This window comes from Diadema setosum, chromosome 1 (genome assembly GCF_964275005.1).
Source record: "Diadema setosum chromosome 1, eeDiaSeto1, whole genome shotgun sequence".
NCBI classification, from domain to species: domain Eukaryota; kingdom Metazoa; phylum Echinodermata; class Echinoidea; order Diadematoida; family Diadematidae; genus Diadema; species Diadema setosum.
Genome location: NC_092685.1, coordinates 50059974 through 50081366, shown reverse-complemented (window position 1 = coordinate 50081366; position 21393 = coordinate 50059974). Strand labels below are relative to the sequence as shown.

At 38.6% G+C, this 21393-nt stretch overlaps 2 protein-coding genes across 2 annotated transcripts in view; one reads left to right on the top strand and one right to left on the bottom strand.

Moving 5' to 3' along the window:
* Positions 1–13384, bottom strand: part of LOC140244719 (DNA repair protein RAD51 homolog A-like) — a 15722-nt gene extending 2338 nt beyond the window's left edge. The window contains exons 1-9 of the mRNA XM_072324371.1: positions 13166–13384; positions 6697–6788; positions 5481–5618; positions 3542–3659; positions 2670–2761; positions 2054–2148; positions 1538–1651; positions 845–974; positions 46–62 (exon numbers count right to left, since the gene is read on the bottom strand). Of these exons, the coding sequence (XP_072180472.1) occupies positions 46–62; positions 845–974; positions 1538–1651; positions 2054–2148; positions 2670–2761; positions 3542–3659; positions 5481–5618; positions 6697–6771 (779 nt within the window). The 5' untranslated portion in view covers positions 6772–6788; positions 13166–13384. The remainder of the gene's footprint in view (positions 1–45; positions 63–844; positions 975–1537; positions 1652–2053; positions 2149–2669; positions 2762–3541; positions 3660–5480; positions 5619–6696; positions 6789–13165) is intronic.
* A 733-nt stretch (positions 13385–14117) lies between these two features.
* Positions 14118–18485, top strand: LOC140231791 (N-acylneuraminate-9-phosphatase-like). The gene is made up of 2 exons (XM_072311948.1): positions 14118–14273; positions 17853–18485. The coding sequence occupies exons 1-2, from the start codon at positions 14193–14195 to the stop codon at positions 18483–18485; spliced, it is 714 nt and encodes a 237-aa protein (XP_072168049.1). The 5' UTR covers positions 14118–14192.
* The last annotated feature ends 2908 nt before the right edge of the window (positions 18486–21393 follow it).

The following is a 21393-nucleotide window of genomic DNA, read 5'->3' as shown; positions in this document are numbered from 1 at the left end:
CTTCTAATTACAACTAACTATACAGATGAGAGAAAATAAAATGACTTTTGTTGAATAAATTGCTGCATAACAATTGTCAGAGAGAGAATACAAGAACATTACGCGCACAAAAACACAAAAATTGTGTTGTTATCAACAGCAACAACAACAACAAATCTTTAAAGTGATGAATAAGAGTAAAATTGAATTGTTTTAAACTTTGTGAAATGCTTCTCTGCTCTGGAAATATTAAACATATTTACAAATTATACAGTATCAAACCAAGATGAGCCCCACCAGTCATAGTCGTTGAGTTGTCATGATCAAAAACACTAAACATATTTATGTAATATAGAAAACACACTGCACATGAATCAACTCGGTACCGCCCAACACAGTGCACGAGATAGTGATACATATCCAAATAGGTTGCCAGGTCTAAGGGTGTGTACAAGCGCTCAAAAACAAAACAAAGCAAACCATACCGTGCTGTGCTATATTTGGAGCGTTCAAGCGCTCTGTTGAGAAAGTATTTTTAGAGGGGGTCACACATTTTGCAGCAAGAGGGTCATTCATCTGGTGCGCTTAAACTACTTAAAATTCCCAAACAAAGAGAATGACCTCTTTGCATTATGATGTATATGCATGTTATGCGTATTTCTTAAGTGCAAACTTTTGGTATGCTTTTGGTACCCTTTTGGCGCACATCGGGAAGTGGTCAACTTCTGACTCTGTTCAGTTCAGTACAGTACGTTTTAGGAGCGTTCGCTTTTGGAGAGAGAGCTCCAACGCACCCCATTATTTCATAAGCAGCTTTGTAAAAAAATATGTCACAATGTTTAAGCTGCTTTGAATTGTGTCATACCTCATCTGCCAGTCTGAGCAGGGTGCGGAGAAACCTCCCCATGTGCATCTGTCGGGACGCCAGCTCACCCCTCCCAGAGTAGTCTGTGCGATACAGGGCAGTAGCGCTGTCTACAATCAATAGGGCATACCTAACAAGAGAAAATCAACATATGACTTCAAAATACATGATGCAAGTTGCTAGGAATGAGTCAGCGTACACTAACAATGTCAACTGAATCCAAAGGAAAGGTGACATCAAACATGAAAGCTGACACGAGACTTATTGTCTCTGTCAAAATTCATGTGACCAATGTGGTATAACTTTTTTTTTTGTCTGTTTGGAATGAATTTGCAAGTGTTATGATTTGCATTTTGATTGATTGAAACCTACGTTGAAAGACTGCATGACATATCTAAACCACAACATCAAAAACAGGTAACATGTTTTTCTGGGGTACTGCATCTTGTTTATCAATGCATCAGCCCCACCTCTACCCCCCCCCCCCAAAAAAAAAAAACCCACAAAAAACAAACAAAGAAACAAACCAATACCTATGATGGCAAATATGGTTTCAGCAAAGCTCATTTGTACCATAAGCCATTTCATGGTTTAGAATGAAAGTGTACATTTGTGTGCAGCTACAATCAACTGTCTTTGACTGCTCTTTTAAGAACAAAATTCATAGGTGAGCACACAGGCTAGATAGATTACCTTGATTCGGCCATCATGGCTGATGCCTGGAGAAGAAGCTGTGACTGGTGATCAGAGTTGTGTGCTCTGGCGTAGGCAACGTTATCCAGAACATCACTGCCTGACAGGTTGTACCTATATGAATTGCAGAAGATTTGAGTCATATCATAGCTTCATTAATCCTTTATGTTCCCAGGCAAGTAGCTAAACTTGACAAGTGGTTCATTAGTATTTAGTAATCTAGTCATACAATGGAGAAAATAAGTGATTTCTTTTGTTTTCTTGGCAATTCTCCTCGCACAATATGTAACCACCTTGCATAATATGTAACTGCACTTTTGATTGATTACCTGTAAACATCCCTGCACGTCTGTATGAAACAGGTTAAATCATCAAAGTAACAATTTGTCAGAAACATGTACACTCTCATACAGAAAATACAATTTAATAGTCTCTCCAGACAAATTCATGATCCTGGTATCTTTTCAAAAAAAATATAAAGATGTCCTATCACAAACTGAACAGATTATTGCTCACCTTTCTGCCACTGCAATCAGTCTCTCTGGGCGGAACGTTCCTTCTGTGTCGATGTACAGACACTTGCCTTCTCCCCCTCCCATATCGATGGGCAACTGAAATAAACACACAAAGCACAAAAAAGGTTTACTACTATCTTTTCTCTCTATCTTACAAGCACATATAGTTTTTTTTGGAGTGGCTTTCTGGTATTTTACCCTGTACATTTGCCTCTCTCCCGTAAATTCATGAATGAAATCGTCGAGATATTTGCGGAAAAAGGAGATGGAGGACCAGATGATGGCAGGTGAGTTACTGACAAAAGTAAAGACATCAAATTCCTGAACAACTTTGTATATGATTACTAGTAACATAAACGTAAGCGTCGTTTGAACAAATGATTCCTTACACAGAGATCTAACAATGTATTTTATCTAGATGACAGAGTGCAGACCATATTCACACTGATTCTTTTCACTCCAAGTGGCTGTTAGATTTGATGGCAAATCAGGTTTGCCTGCCTTACTTTCCTCTTTCTTTCTTTCTATCTTCTTTCAGCAAACCAAAGTTCTTTCATGGACTACATACACATGATGATACCGCGAACCTTCTTCTTCTTCAACCTCCCACAACTCACCTGGCATGTAACCGCCATAGTGTGACAAAGCTGGGTCTTGCCAGTACGGAACTCTCCAAATATTTCTGTGATCGAACCAGTCTCGATACCACCTAGCAGAGATAGAGACAGACCATAATAACTTGAGAAAATACAAATAAAGTTGGTGATGTCCCACACGATTTGTACATTCTATTCAAAATCTTACAAACACACATACTGGTACAAATATTTGGAATTAAGAAGTGCCATTTGTGAATATTCCCATGTAATAACTTTTATAACAAAATATATCTATGGTAGCATTTTTGTAAAGTCCAACTTAGTGTTATTTATGCACAACATGGTACAGCCCAAGGAGTGCTGATATTGTTTTGGTTGCTCACTTACTGTTCCTATCTTTCATAAGAGGACTGCCATAAATAAAGAATGACTACACTTGTACATGGTGACACTTTGACTTTACATATTTGATTTACATAACATGTTGATGGCAAAAGTAAAGTGCATTACATACTGAAATCTATGCATATAAATGAAAGCAAACAACAAGATAGAAAAATAAAGACACCCCCCCCCCAAAAAAAAAAAAAAAACACACAACAACACACACACCAAACAAACAAACAAACAAACAAACATACAAACAAATAAACAATCAAACAAAAACTGCCAGGCAAGGGAAGAAACAATGCATTACATTGTCTAAACTTGACAGTAAAGGAAGGAGTCACTGGTCAATGCATGTTGGAATGAAGTGGTGTTTTCCTCAGCATCAAGGTTTCCAAAATGGCATCAGGCATTGTAAGTACCCATGTTCCGTAAAAGTATGTGTATATAAAGCCAGCTGTTTGAATGTTTGCTTTCCAATCCATTTTAATGACATGGAGTACCTTGTAAGAGTTTATCCAGCTCTTTGGAGCCTGTGGTGACTTGGATGATCTCTGATCTCTGCTGGTGGAACTGGGTGGCTGTTGTAAATCCCATGGGTACCAGCTTCTGAGCCTCTGTCTGTGGATCAATTTGAAGACAAACCAACTTTACATAAAATTCTAACCCCAAAGTGACATTCAAATTTTTATACTATACAAGGAGAATGTAGTGTGAGTGTATGGCACCCCTGGAAGATGTTAAAATATGATTATATACATTCATACACACCATTTTATATACATGATGATACACCAGCGACACATGATAAAATGCTAACAATGTGTTTAGTACATACAGAGTTAGTAGCATGACAAATATAATGGTAAGTTTCACTTAAGAAAGAATACATCTACATACTACAGGATCTATCTTGAAAGGAATTTGCTGTTTTGAAAAATATGAGTTGTGCATACAAAGATAGATTGATACATTTAGAATATAACCCAACCTTGGGTTGCTGCTATCTTTTTCTCAAAAGCTTAATTTGAGCAAATCACAAAACAAAAATAAATGCATAAACTGAAGCAAAGAATGAGAGAAAATCACAATAGCAACAAGGAAAAGTAGAAATTACGCGGTGCGTAATATATGTCCCCGCCGGAAGTAGCATTCAGTAGCAAAATGTACAATATAGGTAAAAAGATGAAGGTCAAAGGTCAAAGAGGTCAAAGGTCAAAATTCTATGTAGAAGTTTTGAAGCCCTCACCTAGTGCCATCACATAAAGCAAACGGAATCGAAATCGGGTTAGAAATGGCGAAGGAGTAGCATTTTGTAGCCAATGTACAATATAGGTAAAAAAATCAAGGTCAAAGGTCAAAGAAGTCAAAGGTCAAAATTCTGTGTAGAAGTTTTGAAGCCCTCACCTAGTGCCATCACATAAAGCAAACGGAATCAAAATCGGGTTACAAATGGCGAAGGAGTAGCATTTTGTAGGCAATGTACAATATAGGTCAAAAATCAAGGTCAAAGGTCAAAGAAGTCAAAGGTCAAAATTCTGTGTAGAAGTTTTGAAGCCCTCACCAAGTGCCATCATATAAGGCAAACGGAATCAAAATCGGGTTAGAAATGGCGAAGGAATAGCATTTTGAAGCAAAATGTACAATATAGGTCAAAGGTCAAGGTCAAAGGTCACAACTGAAATTCTGTATAGAAGTTTCAAAGCTCCCATGTAGTGCTATCATATAAAGCAAACAGAATCAAAATCGGGTTAGAAATGGCGAAGGAGTAGCATTTTGAACATTTTGATCACACACGGACGCACACACGGACACACGGACGGACGGACGGACGGACACACGGACACACACACGTACGGAGCCCGTTTCATAGTCCCCTGCTCGAACTCGTTCGGCGGGGACAAAAATATTGTGCTTATCATTATTTTCACATTTTTCCTGTGGTAATGGCCATCTCTCATAATTTTACTTTACATAAACAGGGGTCGCACTTAACTTTTTTTTTAACTAGCCAGGCGGACTACTTAGAATCAATTTTGATACTGAAGCGATATTTTGGCTAGCCAGACGGACTAGTAGCTTACAGAATTTTATGATTTTTAGCTAGTCCGACGTGATTTTGGGTGGCCAATGGCCAGCGGACCATCGCCAATTTCGAACCCTGATAAACATAGTGTAGTCCTGCAAAAGTTGCCAACTCAAGTAGTTATAAATACTTTCTTTTATTACCCAAAGTAAAAACTGGTTGTAGCAGCTAAGAATCCACATTTTTAGACAAGATACATGAGCATATCCACAGCTCTTACAATGTAGGTTTAGGCTTTGCTTAAAAGTTAGAGAAATTACCTTGCTACATGTTCTGGGGTTCTTTCAAAGGCCTGAACAATAATGACCATTATACTCTCCTTACTGGGGATATTTCTATGAATGGTAAAGTCTCACCAGAATTTTGTCAGCTTTGGCCTCACTGATGCCCTTGACCGCACACAGGTCCTTCTTGGTGGAATAAGCCACACATTCTACTGTGTGCATCCCTGCCTCCTCCAGCTTTTTGACATCGTTGGAACTGATTCCACTTCCCTGGGAAAAAGGAATAGAAAACACTGATTTATCCCTTGAAGGAAATGTTCCTCTGGAAAAATGCTTGATACACATATTTATTAAGCTTTGCATCAACAAATCAAGCACAAAGCCATGTTCAGATCATAACTGTCTCCTGCATAACATTAGGATCATCTTGAGATTTGAGTTTCACTATCAGGCCAAGTCTGATACAACTATATTGTTGGTATTCAATAATTCAGTATAAACAAACATGCAACTCAAAAGCCAGAAAGCTTTATAACTTTGAACATTTAGAGCTGGTTTTTTTTTCTTTCTTTCTTTCTTTTTGCTGAAAAAGACATTCAGAACTCATCAGTTAGTTATCATTTCACTGTTCCCATTGAAGATGATGACATGATGATGGTTTCAGAATCTTGTTGAATGAAACTGCTGGGTGTCTCCAACAACATATGATGGCTACATTAAGTACATTCAGTCTGAGAGCTGGCCAGTCAGTACAATATTCATACCAAACAAAGTCTATTATTTGACTGAGTACAATTCAGCACTTTTCAAAAACAAAAAACACACACACACAAATTGTGAAATGTATTTCATATATTGTAACAATTTCTACATACTGTTTTGCATGAACACTGTTTTGCCAAGAATGGCTTCCTTTGTCTCAACAGACATTGACAAGATATGTACCTGTCTGTATGTCAAAACATCGTACATTGTATCCCTAAAATGAGCAATCTTCTTGTGCGCAAGAAGCTCTCAAGAAGCTAAATAGAATAACACAGCCACAAGGGGTGACTCCATGATGATAAACAGCTATAAGCTTCATAAATGTCAACTGTAACTGTCTTTATGTGGCTAAATTGTGCATCTGGGAGGGCTAAATTCTCCTTCAATTATTTGCAGCATGCCTGGTCTGGGCCCCATTTCATAAAAAGTTGATATGATAGCAACTCTTGCTGGAATGGCAATTGTCAAGGCAATGACAAAAACCCAGCTTCCTGGTTGGCTGTTGGTATGGTATGGGAAGTTGCCATTCCAGTAAGAGTTGCTATCCTAACATCTTTATGAAGTGGGGCCCAGAGTTGCTCACCTCCAGTCTATTGATAGGGAGTGGTCCAAACTCTTCCTGGACGTCTTGCTCTTCATTATGTGCCTGCATGGCCATGACTGCTTCAAGTAGTTCTATGCAAAAAAGAAAGGAGGAGTGGAAATACTTTGTTAGTACTAGTAGTCTACTACCATAGGTCTTCATGGTACAATTGAATAATAAGGCCAAGTAAAAACAATGACTGCACAAGATACAGCAGACCTCCAAACCTTTCTGACTGACAAATAGGAATGATTTGGCTCATAAGTAGGAAAGAGAGAGAGCAATTACCATAGCAGTGTGTAGTAAAATTATCAAGAAAATAGGAATCTGCTATTGGAACAAGAGCTGGGAATGGTCAAAATTCAGATTCTTTCCTCCAAAGTCAGAATGGGTGGAGGTCTGATACAGAATCAAGAAGATATAGCCTTTACTTATATAAGCTTAGGTTTTAAAGGTAGGGGATACCTTTTACAGAACTCCCAAAATGCAGCAAAACATTAAATATGAACCTCAGGGGACTTGTTTAGGCCACTGCTGAGAAATTTGGAAGTCAACAGTTATCTACAATTTGAATAATGCACAAACCTCAACTACTCAGTAGTTCTGTGTGTCAGCCACACTTAAGCCTTTTTGTTGCAGTCTTCTGTATTCTTTTATCTATAAACACAAATCTAAAAGTATAAGAGCTGATATAACATATAAAGTGTGTGGCAAGAATGTATATAGAAATGTTTGTAAGTTTTGATGAACTTTCTTCACAAAATATACATAATGGACACACATGCATTGCATGGGTCTGCAAAGGTAGCCTAGTAATGTACTGGAATTTACGGTGAGCCCCGAAAAAAATTCAATTCAAAATCTAACGGTCAATAAAAATGTACTAAATGTTACCTTCCACTTTCAGTACTTTATGGGAGTTTCTAAAATGATACTCTCTTCAACATACCACTGTATTTATACAACTCTTCATTTGAGGCATGCAAATGGGATTCCCTACCTTTAAAACTTTCTTTGCACGGAACATTTTATAATGTATAGTCCGGTATAGACAGATGGTATCTGTCTCTTCACGGTGGGCTTCTTATCTGACGTTGGGACATGTATGGTCAGCCCTACATTAGCACAGAAAATCTGCCTGTTCAGGGTTTTATAACATTTTTGGACTTAGGGATGGTATAGTATTTGGTTTAGGTGAGGATTCAGTTTTTAACTATTAACGAGAGAGAGCCTACTTTAGTTTAGAATTAGAAACCATAAAATGGTGCAGTGCATACAACTCTCAATTCAAAGTTTACTTGATGAAAAGCGGTTTACTCTTTTGTGAGATATCCAAAAATAAAGTAGCATTATTATTATTATTATTATTATTATTATTATTATTATTATTATTATTATTATTATTATTACTACTACTACTACTACTACTACTACTATTATTACTATTATCATTATTATTATCATTATCAATGATCACTATTGTTGTTATTATCATATCATTAGTATTATCTATAATAAGTTGTCTATTAGGCCAATTATCATTTATTTGTTTGTTTATTTATTTATTTATTCATTTGGCATTTCAACGTAAGCAGACATTATTAAAATACAAACAGAAAATCATATTACATCTCCAAAGATTGTGGTGATTCTAGTGTGCATACCACTGGTCGCCAGCCAGGGGAGGAAAAGGCAATCTTGAGGACAACCAGTGTAGATTCTATGTAGGCCTACCCAGAATCAGAATCAGCTAGACTGGTACTGGTCTAGATCTACATGTATATCAATGTAACACTCACAGTTTGAAAAACAATATCAAATAATACATTATTACACAAAAAATATGCACTGAATTCAAATAGGGCCTACATAAGGTGACGGATGCCCAACCCAAACCTGCCTGAGGGTGTTAAAACAAAGCCAGGGGCGAATCCAGAGGGGGTGTGCATCGGGCGCTCGCCACCTCTTTTATTTTTTCGTTAAAGGGAAGATAAACCCCAAGAGCAATGTGGATTGAGTGAAAGCAGCAACATTAGTAGAACACATCAGTGAAAGTTTGAGGAAAATCGGACAATCGATGCAAAAGTTATGAATTTTTAAAGTTTTGGTGTTGGAACCGCTGGATGAGGAGACTACTAGAGGATGTGACGTATGAGTGGACAACAATACAAAGAAAATATAAAGGAAATTCAACAAAAATTTACTTTTCTAGAATCATGAAAGAGCAATGGACCAACCTCTTTCAGAAAGCAGGGGGAATAATAATTGCTACCCTTAACATATGTCAATATCAAGTTGATGAAATTTGTAATTTTCATGAAAAATGGATTTTTGTAGAATTTTCTTTATATTTTCTTGGTATTGTTGTCCACTCATACGTCATAACCTCTAGCAGTCTCCTCATCCAGCGGTTCCAACACCAAAACTTTAAAAATTCATAACTTTTGCATCGATTGTCCGATTTTCTTCAAACTTTCACTGATGTGTTCTACTAATGTTGCTGCTTTCACTCAATCCACATTGCTCTTGGGGTTTATCTTCCCTTTAAACAAAACAAAAGAAATAAAAAAATAAAAATGGGGGGGGGGGCACATGTCCTTTAATTTTGTAAAGACGCCTCCCCTTTACAGAATTCTTGGATCTGCCCCTAAAAGCAATCCTAATGAAAGGTAACGTTTAACATTCTCGGTCCCACATTTTAACTGTTGTTAACCACCGTTACTGGGATCGCTTGCCGCCTCTGGCTTGTGCCGAAAGGGTGGGTTGGGTGGTGGCGCGTCGCGTTAATGGGAACACCACCCTTCGTCCAAAGCCCCCCCGGTTTTGTCGAAAGGGTGCGTTGGGAGCGTTGGGTCGCGTCGCGTTGACTGGAACCCCACCCTTCGTCCAAAGCCCCCCCGGTTTTGCCGAAAGGGTGCGTTGGTACTTTTTCTCATGTAATATTAAAAGACGACTTTTTAACTTATATTTAACCTTCAAACAACCATTTCAAAGAGGCTATCGTCCGGATCGGTTTACACTCTATTAGCACTTGGTCTACAGCCAGTTGGTCTAATAGACTGTTTAATATCAGTTGGTCTAATAACCAGTTGGTCTTGTCATCATTTCGTCCAATTACTGTTTGGTCTAATTATTTGGTTTAATTACTATAGTATTGGTCTACAGTCAATTCGTCTAATAATAGCCATTTGGTCTATTTTGGTCTATTATGAGTTGGTCTAATTCCATTTCGTCTTATCATCAAATGGTCTAAAACAAAACTAAATTTGTCCAATATAAATTTGTTGTACACATCAATAAAAAGGCCCCCCCCCCCAAAAAAAAAAAAAAAAAAAAAAAAATAGCCCAGTTGGTCATATAGACGAAACGATGATTGGACCAAATGGTACCTGATTAAACCAGGAGGCTGGCTATTAGACCAAATGACGATAAGATCAATGGTTATTAGACTAAATGGGTGTAGACTAAATGATGATAGACAGAGGCTAGACCAACTGGGCAATGGACAAAAATTAATGATGTGTACAACAAATTTATATTGGACAAATTTGGTTTTATATTAGACCTTTTGATGATTAGACGAAATGGAATTAGACCAACTCATAATAGACCAAATCGGTATTTGATGATATAAATTGGTGTTAGACCAAAAATAGACCAAATGGCTATTATTAGACGAATTGACTGTAGACCAAATAGTAATTAAACCAAATAACAATTAGACCAAACAGTAATTGGACGAAATGATGACTAGACCAACTGATATTAAACAGTCTTTAGACCAACTGGCTGTAGACCAAGTGGTAATAGAGTGTAAACCGATCCGGACGATAGCCTCTTTGAAATGGTTGTTTGAAGGTTAAATATAAATTAAAAACTCGTCTTTTAATATTACATGAGAAAAAGTACCAACGCACCCTTTCGGCAAAACCGGGGGGGGGGCTTTGGACGAAGGGTGGGGTTCCAGTCAACGCGGCGCGACCCAACGCACCCTTTCGGCAAAACCGGGGGGGCTTTGGACGAAGGGTGGTGTTCCCATTAACGCGACGCGCCACCACCCAACCCACCCTTTCGGCACAAGCCGCCGCCACTTTTGTTTTGTTTGGATATAGGTCTATCTCATTAGCCATTTCAATAAGGCCAAGGCCGCGCCGGCAAGGGTATGCGACTAATGTCGTTCAGAATGAAATACATGCCTAAATAATAGTAAAATTACTATAAATTCTACTTTGCCCTTGTGGTTATGTCCGTCCATGTCCTTGCTATTTAGCTACGCTCTAATGTTACAGTACGTTACAGGCCGCTCTAACAATAACATTGGGAGATTAATAACTGTTGGATATACACGTATCTACTGCTGAATGATGACACGATGTACCGTACGTACTGTCACTAACCTATATTTAAATATTAAGTGGGTTAGTCAAATACTGGTTAGTGATTGGCTAAACACAGTCACGTGATGGAGGTACATTTGTTATGTTCGCCCATGGACAAACATTCTTGTAATATTCTCCCATGGGAAAACATTTTCACATAACAAAATGACAGGCGGCCTAGGACCGCGCACGCACAGTGCATGCATTTGGCTCTGCGTGAGCGAGCGAGCGATCAAGTGCGTTGTGCTGCTGGTGGTTGACGTTGTATTTGACCAAAGATCATAAAAAGATCTTTGATTTGACGTATTTGACTAACCCATATAATACAACATTCATTAACAGATGATGACTTTTGTTGTTGGGAACATGTACAAAAACGTTCCGCCCTCAGGGTTTGAAATGCTATTTCGGGAGGCTATATAAGTCGCTCGACATCGTCTCGGGACTTATACAGTCCTTCAATAACATTTCAAACCCTTCAGGTGGAACATTCGGTATGTTCCCTCCCCCGCTAGTCATCATCTATATATGACCATACGTGGTCGGACCGGACAAGTTGTGGGACCGGACTAAAAATTTACTTCCACAAACACAATAAAATCCCATAAAATAAGCATAAAATACAATGGCTTGTGAATAAATATTTTATACTAATTTTTGAGGTAACTTCTCTAAAGCAGAATTCAGCGATTTGTTTCATGATTTGTCAACCAGAAGACACGGGCAATATTCTATCACACGCGTGATGTGAAAATTGTGCGCGTGTTTGAGTCAGAAACAACAAACTTCAGTGTTAATCCATTCCCATAGACAATACACGCAGGCTGGCTACAACGTTGACCGACAAGTATGTCTAATTCCGCGAAAAACTTCTTATTTATAATAATGACATTTAGGCCGACTAGGTCAGTAATAAAAATAAATAATTCTGAACAAAATGGCTGATTTTTGTGTGGTACCCGGGATACCATTTATGTCATCACATGACCAAGCGTTTATATTAGGGGACCGGACAGGTTGTGGGACCGGACGCATATTGTGCGTCTGTAATGAAAATGACGCACCCAGGAATTCTCACACCGTTTTCAGAGTATGTTGTCTAGTATACGAGGAGTCTATACACTAATAATACAGTATCAAGTCTTTGAGGTAAAGAAGGGTGCATATTCTATGTAAAATAGGTAACGTAGAGCCCTGGTCTTCACGCGCGAATGGGCGAACTTAAGTGTTCGGAAACACAACCCCCCATCATACTTGTCGGTCAACTCAAGCTAAGTATAGTAGCCCTACTACATATCGACCACCCTTATTGAAACCGACCGCGTATAATTCGTGCACTGAACACTTAGTACGCACTTCTCTGCGCGCAAAGCACATAAAAATGGATTGGCTTTGAATGTAGATTAGGATGCTGTGGGAAAACGCGATAATTCACTGTTCATTAATGGTTTTAATCAAGGACAAAATTTCGAATATGAATATTTTCACCGAATCGTAATGACAGCACAATGTAATGTCTATGGAAGTTTCTAAAAGGCTTCTAAAAAGCTTCGTACAACACGGTGTTCAATACAACTCGGTTTACGTGCATTGTCAATGCAAAATCAGCGGTCGATCCTAAAATAAAAACGCGATTTAGGCCTACCGCGGGGAGCTGAAACGAGGCCACGCAAGTTCGTCGGCGATATTTTTGCACTGAAACTTCGAATCGAAAAGGGAACAACGGCATTTGATAGAGCTGGATTTTCTCAATCACGTAGGTCAAGTTTTTTACGTGAATTTCAGTGTTAAATATTCTTATCAAGCAAATAAACATTAGGCGGTCGATTATCTAGTAGGTCCAACCCTACAACGTTCAAAATATATTTGCAAGGGTTTCAGTTAATGGTTAAGTTCTCTAATTACGACAAAAATTGATTTTGTTCGCTTTGCTTCATTTTCAGAACCTCATCATTGTGTACTGGAATATTTTTACTGAGAATGGCAATGTGAAAAGTTCATCTAAATCTCAACTTCTTATGTGTCCGGGTACACAACCCCCATCATAAATATGTAGGCCTATAAATTTATACCATGTAGCCTATACTGACCAGATTCTTGAGTCTAAAAACGTGTTACATCAAATGAAATTCCAGACGATCCTTTAACTCTCGGCTCCTGACTTTCGAGTTGGCTTCCAGAAGAATTTAGACCCACTGACGATTAACGAAGGAAAAATCTTCAAGCTGCATCTGCCTTCACAAAACAGAATAAAGGAAACCCAACTCAGGATGTCAACTTGCCAGTTGCATATTCTTTGCACACACGTTTACACATACAGTTACAGACAGTTAGCTGCTAGCTAGCCTGGCTATAGTGCATTACACATTGCGCTTGCTCGGACTTGTTGAAATCAGTGGAACGCACAGAAAGCATTATGAAATTTATACAGCGCGCCATTCTAGCGAGAAAATGTTGGAACTTCCGGTATCTGGAAGAAACCATTTTCAAGTAGGTTATTAGATTTCAATTATGTCTACTAAAGAAGTAATGATTGGATCCTATCGATCAACACTTCTGTTCTGCGTTGTATATAATGGTAATTAATTCATTTTAACCCTGTTTACTGACTTTGTTATAAGTGTGATACAAATAAAAATGTAAAGTCCCTGTATATTTATCCACAGTGTGGCGTCGCCCAACAATGTGCTCCTCCCTTGTCTCGAGTCATTTTACCCACTGTAGCTGGTGCGAAGCGAAGCGGTGCTGTATACATGTGTATGTATGGCACCAAAGAAGAACCGATCGCACCGTACATGTACCACACAGTCCGCTGTAAATTGACAAGAATCGTAAATAAAGCTTGTGATTCGCCGCTGATTGGTAGATCGCGTGTGATAAACGCCGCCGTAGCAGCCTGCCTTTGCTTATGTTTTTTTTTTTTTTTTTTTAACCGCACGTTCTGATCGTGCATCCAGTTTATCCGCGCCGCTCGCTTCAGGTTGGTCCCTGTACCCGTACCGTAGACCGTTCACCCGTATACAAGCGAAAAAAATTCACGATCAGACATAGGGAGCAAGTCTATTCCTCCAACGACTGAGACATAGCAGCCGCAGTAAACACTTCCAAACGATCAAAATGAGGATTGCTGCAGTTATATTTGACTTGGACAACACATTGATATGGACAAAGCAGTCAGATGCTAACGCTTTTGTTCAGGTGAGTTGCCGGTGCCACACGCTTACAACCAGCAATGTCCATGACCAGGGGCGGCAGGGAGGTGGTCCTCCCTGTGTTACAGTAGACACCCTGTCCTTGCGTATAAAAGGCTAAGTGATATCACTGACAGTGATAAGTGTAACCTAACATTGATTACAATACAATGTATGGAGGATGTTTTCTTGATGAGGAAGATTCATACTGCTGTACTTTGTGGTACTGGTAGGGATATAATGCCTAAATTAGCCTAAACGCTAGCAAAAGTTAAGTGGATGAGACAAGTTATTTACTGCTAAATAACATTGTCATTGGCGTTTGATAATTGAAAGTAAATTTAGTAATGTAACAATGGTTAGAAACCTGAACTAATTTAAACTTATGTTACATAAACTGGAACAATAATTGCAATTTCTATGTTATGCAGGGAGGTGGAAAGACCTCCCTGTAGCTGTGTGTTGTGTCTACTACGATCATGTAATGATGTAACGTTAGGGCCCAACAAGGGATCTAGTGCCTATAGTATAGGCCCTATGTACATTATACCAGGTGGGTGGGTGGGCAGCGTGGTGGGGGGTGGGGGATGGTCTTGCTCCCAGGAGAGGGTAGCCCGACCAGATGCTGTGCGAAGCATAGCGTCGGACAGACGGTGCTTCACCATCAAAGTGGGGAACCACAACACAACTACAAAACTTATAACGATTTATACATTAACTTTACTTATCTATAGACATGCGTGCATTTTGTAGTTGTGTTGTGGTTTCCCGATTTGATGGCGAGGCCCCGTCTGTCTGACTTTGCACAGCGTCTGGTCGGGCTAGCCCTACCCTTGTACACAATGCGTGCAAGCACATTTGGCTAGTAGAGGCAGTTTTTTAATGGCTGTCCCAAAAACTTGTGTTGGATGGTTTTTGTTTTGTTTTGTCACCTCCGCCAAGGGAGGAGGTTATGTTTTGTTACCGTTGGTTTGTTGGTTTGTTTGTCCGTGTGCAAAATAACTCAAAAAGTAGTTAACGGATTTGGATAAAACTTACAGGAAAGGTTGAGAATGACACAAGTAACAAATGATTAAATTTTGACAGTGATCGAAGAATTTTGGGGGAATTTATGAAGGATTTTTGATATTTTGAGAGGTAGGGTCAATGAACTTGGGAGTTCAAGCTGCGCATTTTTTAGGTTTTCAAACGCGCAATAAAGTGCGTGCTGTAGTTTCTGCTAGGGCGAGGCGCGCCGCACAGCTTAGGGTTTATAACGTATCAAAGGCTTCTGTATTGGGAAATCGGGCTATTTTTCAGTGTGAATACTTATGAGTGGAAATCACTGATCTCTTTGGAAGAGCCCAAAGAGCTTTTCCCCAGTGGTGGAGAGGAGAAAAATCTCTTTGGGAAGAGCAAGATCATCGGAAAGTGGCTGCTTGGCGGAGGTCTGCGCTCTCAGAGTGCTTTTCTAGTTTTTGTATAGATTTGGTCTTGAAAAATTTAGTAGAGTTCTCGTACTAGCTTAGTACTAAAATGAACCAATTTATTGTCTTTTGTGTACATAAAATACAATACAAAACTAGAGATTGTAATTTGTCATCACTGACAAATTAAGGTGATCCGATTTCTTTTTTAATCAATGATTCGAGTCGTGATAGTGCAAAGTCTCAGCTACAACATACTAAAATCTGAGAGAAATTCACCGAAGCATAAGTAAGATAGTGCTCAATAAAGAGAGTCATGTCAATTTTCACATCTAAAAAATTCCCTCCCATAGAGATAACACGTCATAGCGAAAATAGAAAATATGACCTTTGACCCCACTTTGCACAGACAAGATGGCATCTGAGCAAAAAGTGGTTATTTTATGAAATGATCCCTGTAACATGGTCTTTACGTGTGCAAAATATGGGAAAGATAGGACATGTATTCACCAAGATACAGGATGAAACATCTATGACCTTTGACCCTAATTTACATACCCAAGATGGCGTCTGATCAAGTCGTTGTTATTTTATGAAATAATGTTCGTGACATGAACTAAACATGTGCAAAATATGGTGGTGATAGGGTATGTTTTTCTTGAGTTATTGCACATAACGTTGCAAAAAGAAAGAAATATTTCAATACATCGAAGATAAACTTTAAATTCAAGTAACTTTTTTGACGTGATCCCGACATCGTATGAAAAAACGAAGGGCACACTTACGACAGCCCAAAGTCTCAGCTACAGCATATTAAACTCTGGGAAAAATTCACCGAAGCATAAGTGAGCTAGTGCTCGAAAAAGATAGTCATGTCAATTTTCACTTCCAGAAAAACTGCTCTCCCATAGAGATAACACGTAAACTGGTCAAATTTTACAAGGATACTTTCAATCCATTTTTACGAGGTGATGACGTCATCCAATCAAAATCTTGTAATTATAAATATGAAAGAACATTAAATAAGCTACAACATACTGAAAGTTAGGTGAAACTCGGCAAAGGATAAGTGAGATACGCTCGAGTGAACTTGAATTTTGATGACGTCATTTTGAAAATTTACTTTTTTTACTTTTTTAAGAAATTTAATATCTTTTAATCATTTTTTCAGTATCGCCAACCCATGAAATGACATGTACAACTCATCAGCTTTCAAAATATGTAAAGAAAATGGGGGGTCACCGTCCATCCTGACGAGTAAAATCGGATTTAAATTTGGCGGTTTTTTGGCATTGTTGCACTGTATATCGCCATTGACGCGCGCGCGGAATTTCAACTTTGACGGGCCCGTATGACGTCATATTGAGTCGGATTGACTTGAAACTTGGTAGAAACATTCTTTGACATTTCAGACATCCGATACGTGTGAAAAGACGGGAAATTTCTATTGCATATGAGCTGTGCGTGCGTATATGCGCGCGCGCGTACGCGTCCGTCGATTTTTTCTGAAATACTCCAAATGACCTGAAACGTGTGCAAAACAATTTTGAGCTCGATTGGAGCATGTTAAAATTTCAACGCGCGCGTACGCGCTCGTTTACTATGAACGTGACTAAATTTTATGAAATATATCAATAGAGCTTGACTTGAACTATATGATATGTAAATTTCATTGAGAAAATCCATTCCATTAATGAGATACGAATGTGAACGTGTTTTCAGATAATGACGTCATAGTGACGTCATGGTTGACTGATCACAGTGATACATTAGATCTGTCGTCCTTATGACGTGATACATATATGGTATCAGTTTAGAAGTGATAGGTGAATGACTTTTAGAGTTAACCGCTGCACAACATTTGAGGAGAAAGAAATAAAGAAGAAGAAGAAGAAGAAGAAAGAATCCGTACAGATACAATAGGTGATCCGAGAGGATACTCGGATCACCTAATTCCAAATGGACCCGTAATTGCCTTTTGTGATAAAGGGATGGTCCAACTCACCAACTCACTGGCAAATATGAAACATACGGTATGGAAATATGTAAATCATTCTTTCAGTTCAACATTAATATTAAACACACAATCAGATATTGATAAGGTGGTATGCAAAGACTAATGCATTCTGTAATTGCAAGTGCACATAATTTACAATGGTTTGTGGTTGTCCTTTGTACAGGTGACTCGGTTCATAAAGAAGGAGATTCCGAGCAGCAATGCCGAAGAAATAGTAGCAACATTCCGCAAGTTGCTTCTTGCAGCTGAAAAAGATCCCGACAACAAAGTGCCGATAGACGAGTGGAGAACTGCTCTGTGGAAGAAGGCCCTCAACTCTAATCAGAACGAAGAATTTGCCTCCAGGGTTTACCAGCTGTGGAAGAAGCTGAGACTGGAGGGACTGTATTTTGACGAGGAGGTGAAGCTGTTGCTCAAAAGTCTCAGGCTCAAGTACAAGCTAGCCCTTCTCACCAATGGTGATAGCCAGGTACAGAGAGAGAAGATTGCCCAAATAGGAGCAGAGGACTACTTCGATGAGATCATCATCAGCGGGGACCACGCCGAGGCAAAACCGCACCCATCCATCTTCAAGACATCTTGTAAGCTCCTCGGAGTGGAATCCGCACAGTGCATCATGGTTGGTGATAGCCAAGATACTGACATTCAGGGTGGGACCAATGCTAAGATGCTGGCTACGGTGTGGATCAACCCGCATGGGAAGCAACCCAGCCAGGATTTTGTCAAGCCGGACTACACCATCAAGTCTGTTCTTGAGTTGGATGGTGTCCTCAACCAACTCCAACCTCCATCTTGATCTGGGCCCTCTTTCATGCAGGAGAGCTTTCATTTTCTAGTGACATTCCAGTTCACATAACTTATTTCATTTCTAGTTATGGAATTCCAAATAGAACTACTGTACAAAGTTTGTTGCAGAATTCATTCTTGCCTCTGTGTTTATGAGAACGCTGTAAGTAGGCATGCAGGCATTTATATAATGGTGTTGCACAACTCTTTAAAATTCCAAAGCTCTGAGAAGAGACTGTGTATTCACTTTTATCTTTCTGTGAGAATTTTTATTTATTAAGTGCTACTTGAGGTACATTATGTGGCCTGCGAGGTGTGGAATTATAGTAAAATAGCAAGAAAAAAAATGTTAGCAAATCAGACAACTCCAATATTGTGCAAGTAGATTCATGTCTTACTACGTGCAATACAACTCAGAACTGTAATCATATCTCTGAGTGAGAGTAACTCTTTATGACTGAACAAGGTCAGGACACTGCGATCAAGATGTGAAATTTTATCCAATCAAATTGAAAGTCAAGAAGAGCAGCCAGTGTATCCAAGCCATTGTGTAGTGTAGATCACTGTAATAGCCTTGTGTCAGAGAATTTTCATCTTTTTTTTTTAATTTGTATTCCTTGTACAAAATGTACATGTATAGTAGATGTGCAGTGGAATTCTAATAAAGCAGGTGGAATCCACCAATAAACTCGGAAGTCATCACAATCGCTTACTGCAGTGGAAAACTTGAAGTAGGACTGGAACACAATACTCTTATTCATTCCACTCCATTTTGTAGTCTGCAGACCAAGATTGGATGGTGATGATGCCATATTTACTACTCAGGTTGTTCAGCAGGGACCTTTCTCTACTCTGAAATAATAGTACATCCCAGCAATAAGCCCTTCTATGACACATACATTGTAATTGTATGTACATGTTCCTTATGATCATGTGCAATATTTATACGGTACATGTATGACCGAGATAAAACCGCACAAATTTTTACCAAGCATACATTTTCTTGGTTGAATACTACACATCATTACTCTTCTGTCATAAAAAGTAATAATAATAAATGTGGATTTGATCATCACAAACAACTGTTTGAATGGCAGAAATGAATTCACTTAACACATTTTGTATAACAGGCAGAATTTGAAAAATTTCCTTCTCTCCCCCCCCCCCCCCATTATCATGAAGATCATCTATTCTGTTGGCCCAAATATACGATACTGTGATTTGTGAACGTATACAGTCAACCTTGCCTACAAAATCAAATATATTTGAGCTGAAGGAATAGCTTCAACTTTGAGAAAAATTGACTTATGAGGGATTAAAATCAAGAGAATATGAAGAGAAGAAAACTTGAGAAGACTTTTGATGTTGTAGACGATTATTCGACATATATGCAAGGTCGACTTAAGCAAGGTTGACTGTATTGAACCTCTATTATCCGGCCTCCCTTTATCCGGCCTCCCTTTATCCGGATCTCTCTATTATCCGGACGCAATCTCGCCGTGATTTTTTTAAAATAATTACGGGAAGAAAGGGGGATTCCCAACTCCTTGAGAACTCCTACCCAAACACACATGAATTACATATTACTTCCAATATGATTAACATACATTGCATCAAATTTCCTTCCAAATTGCTTATCTTCAGACATTTCAACATCCCGAAACATCCCCAAATGTAACAATGAAAAGGTTGCAGTATACACATTACTACATGTGGTACTACAATGGGCTACATCAGTACATGTGTATGTATATGTACGTATATAAAGCATTGAGTCTCCCGTATCCGGCCAAATCCCTTATCCGGATGAGCCCCGGTCCCGACTTGTCCGGATACGAGAGGTTCAACTGTATTAACAAATTTAAGAATAAATGTGCATTACTGTATGCCTGAAGTAATTGAAGTAATTAAGAGTACTTTAATATGTAACACAGAAAGGTGTTTATATATTAAATATAAGCCACAATGAACACTCTGACATGCATTATACTGTAAATGCACCACAGGAGAAAGGTTTTAGAAAGGAATATAGTGATGCTGCTTGCAATGCTCATTAGGATTTATTTCCAGATGTGTTTAGTTTTCTTCTTTTTGCTCCTGTGGAAATTTTGTCCGTATGATTTTGTTTTCTCAGGGTTTAAATGTGTTGTCGCTAGACTCAACTAGATTGTTCCCGCTAGACTCATCTAGATTGTACGCGCTGTTTCCTAGTTGTCATTAACATTGACTATATGTCGCTTGTTAACACATACACTGTAAATGTAGTGAATTGAAACTGCATACAGTGTACATGTATGATCATAAACAGTGAAACTATAGTGCAAGTTATCACAAAACTGGTCACTAAAACAGGATGTACTGTACCCTAGCATATTTATTTTCAGAGAAAGTAGGATTGGTCCAGTGATTAAAGGGTCATCATGATGATTCTTGACTACAATATCAGTTACATAATTGTATGTGTGGTTAATGTCAGTTAGGAAAAGGGGTATAAAATTTCAGTTTTTATTGGAGTTGCAGTTTGATTCTGGATAACTTGGGAGGCTTGAATATTCAATTTACATGTACAACACCTGTCAGTGTATGTAAGTTTGAAATCAATGTTACTCTTTGATATTTAAGGTTCAAGGATTCTGTTATGGTATGAGTGAATTTCCAATGATGCATGTTTGATTCAGTTTGCAACCAGTTGGTCTAGTTCCATTGACTGAAAGAGCAGTCAGAAGGTACCAAAATATTGATATGTCATCATAGAGCTACATGTACTTGATATTGATTTGATACAGGCATTATACATGTACAGAGGTCACATTATTGCTGTGTTATGGAGTAAATTGTCACTGTTCTTAAGATTTGGAGAACTGTTGTGGACATACATGTATGTAAGACATACTGTAGACATACTGTATGACTTGAGC

Excerpts from the sequence above, each read along its gene's own strand:
- LOC140231791 (XM_072311948.1), top strand. The coding sequence starts at position 14,193 with ATGAGGATTGCTGCAGTTATATTTGACTTGGACAACACATTGATATGG. Across the intron at positions 14,274-17,852 it reads ATGCTAACGCTTTTGTTCAG|GTGACTCGGTTCATAAAGAA; the intron begins GTGAGTTGCCGG and ends TCCTTTGTACAG.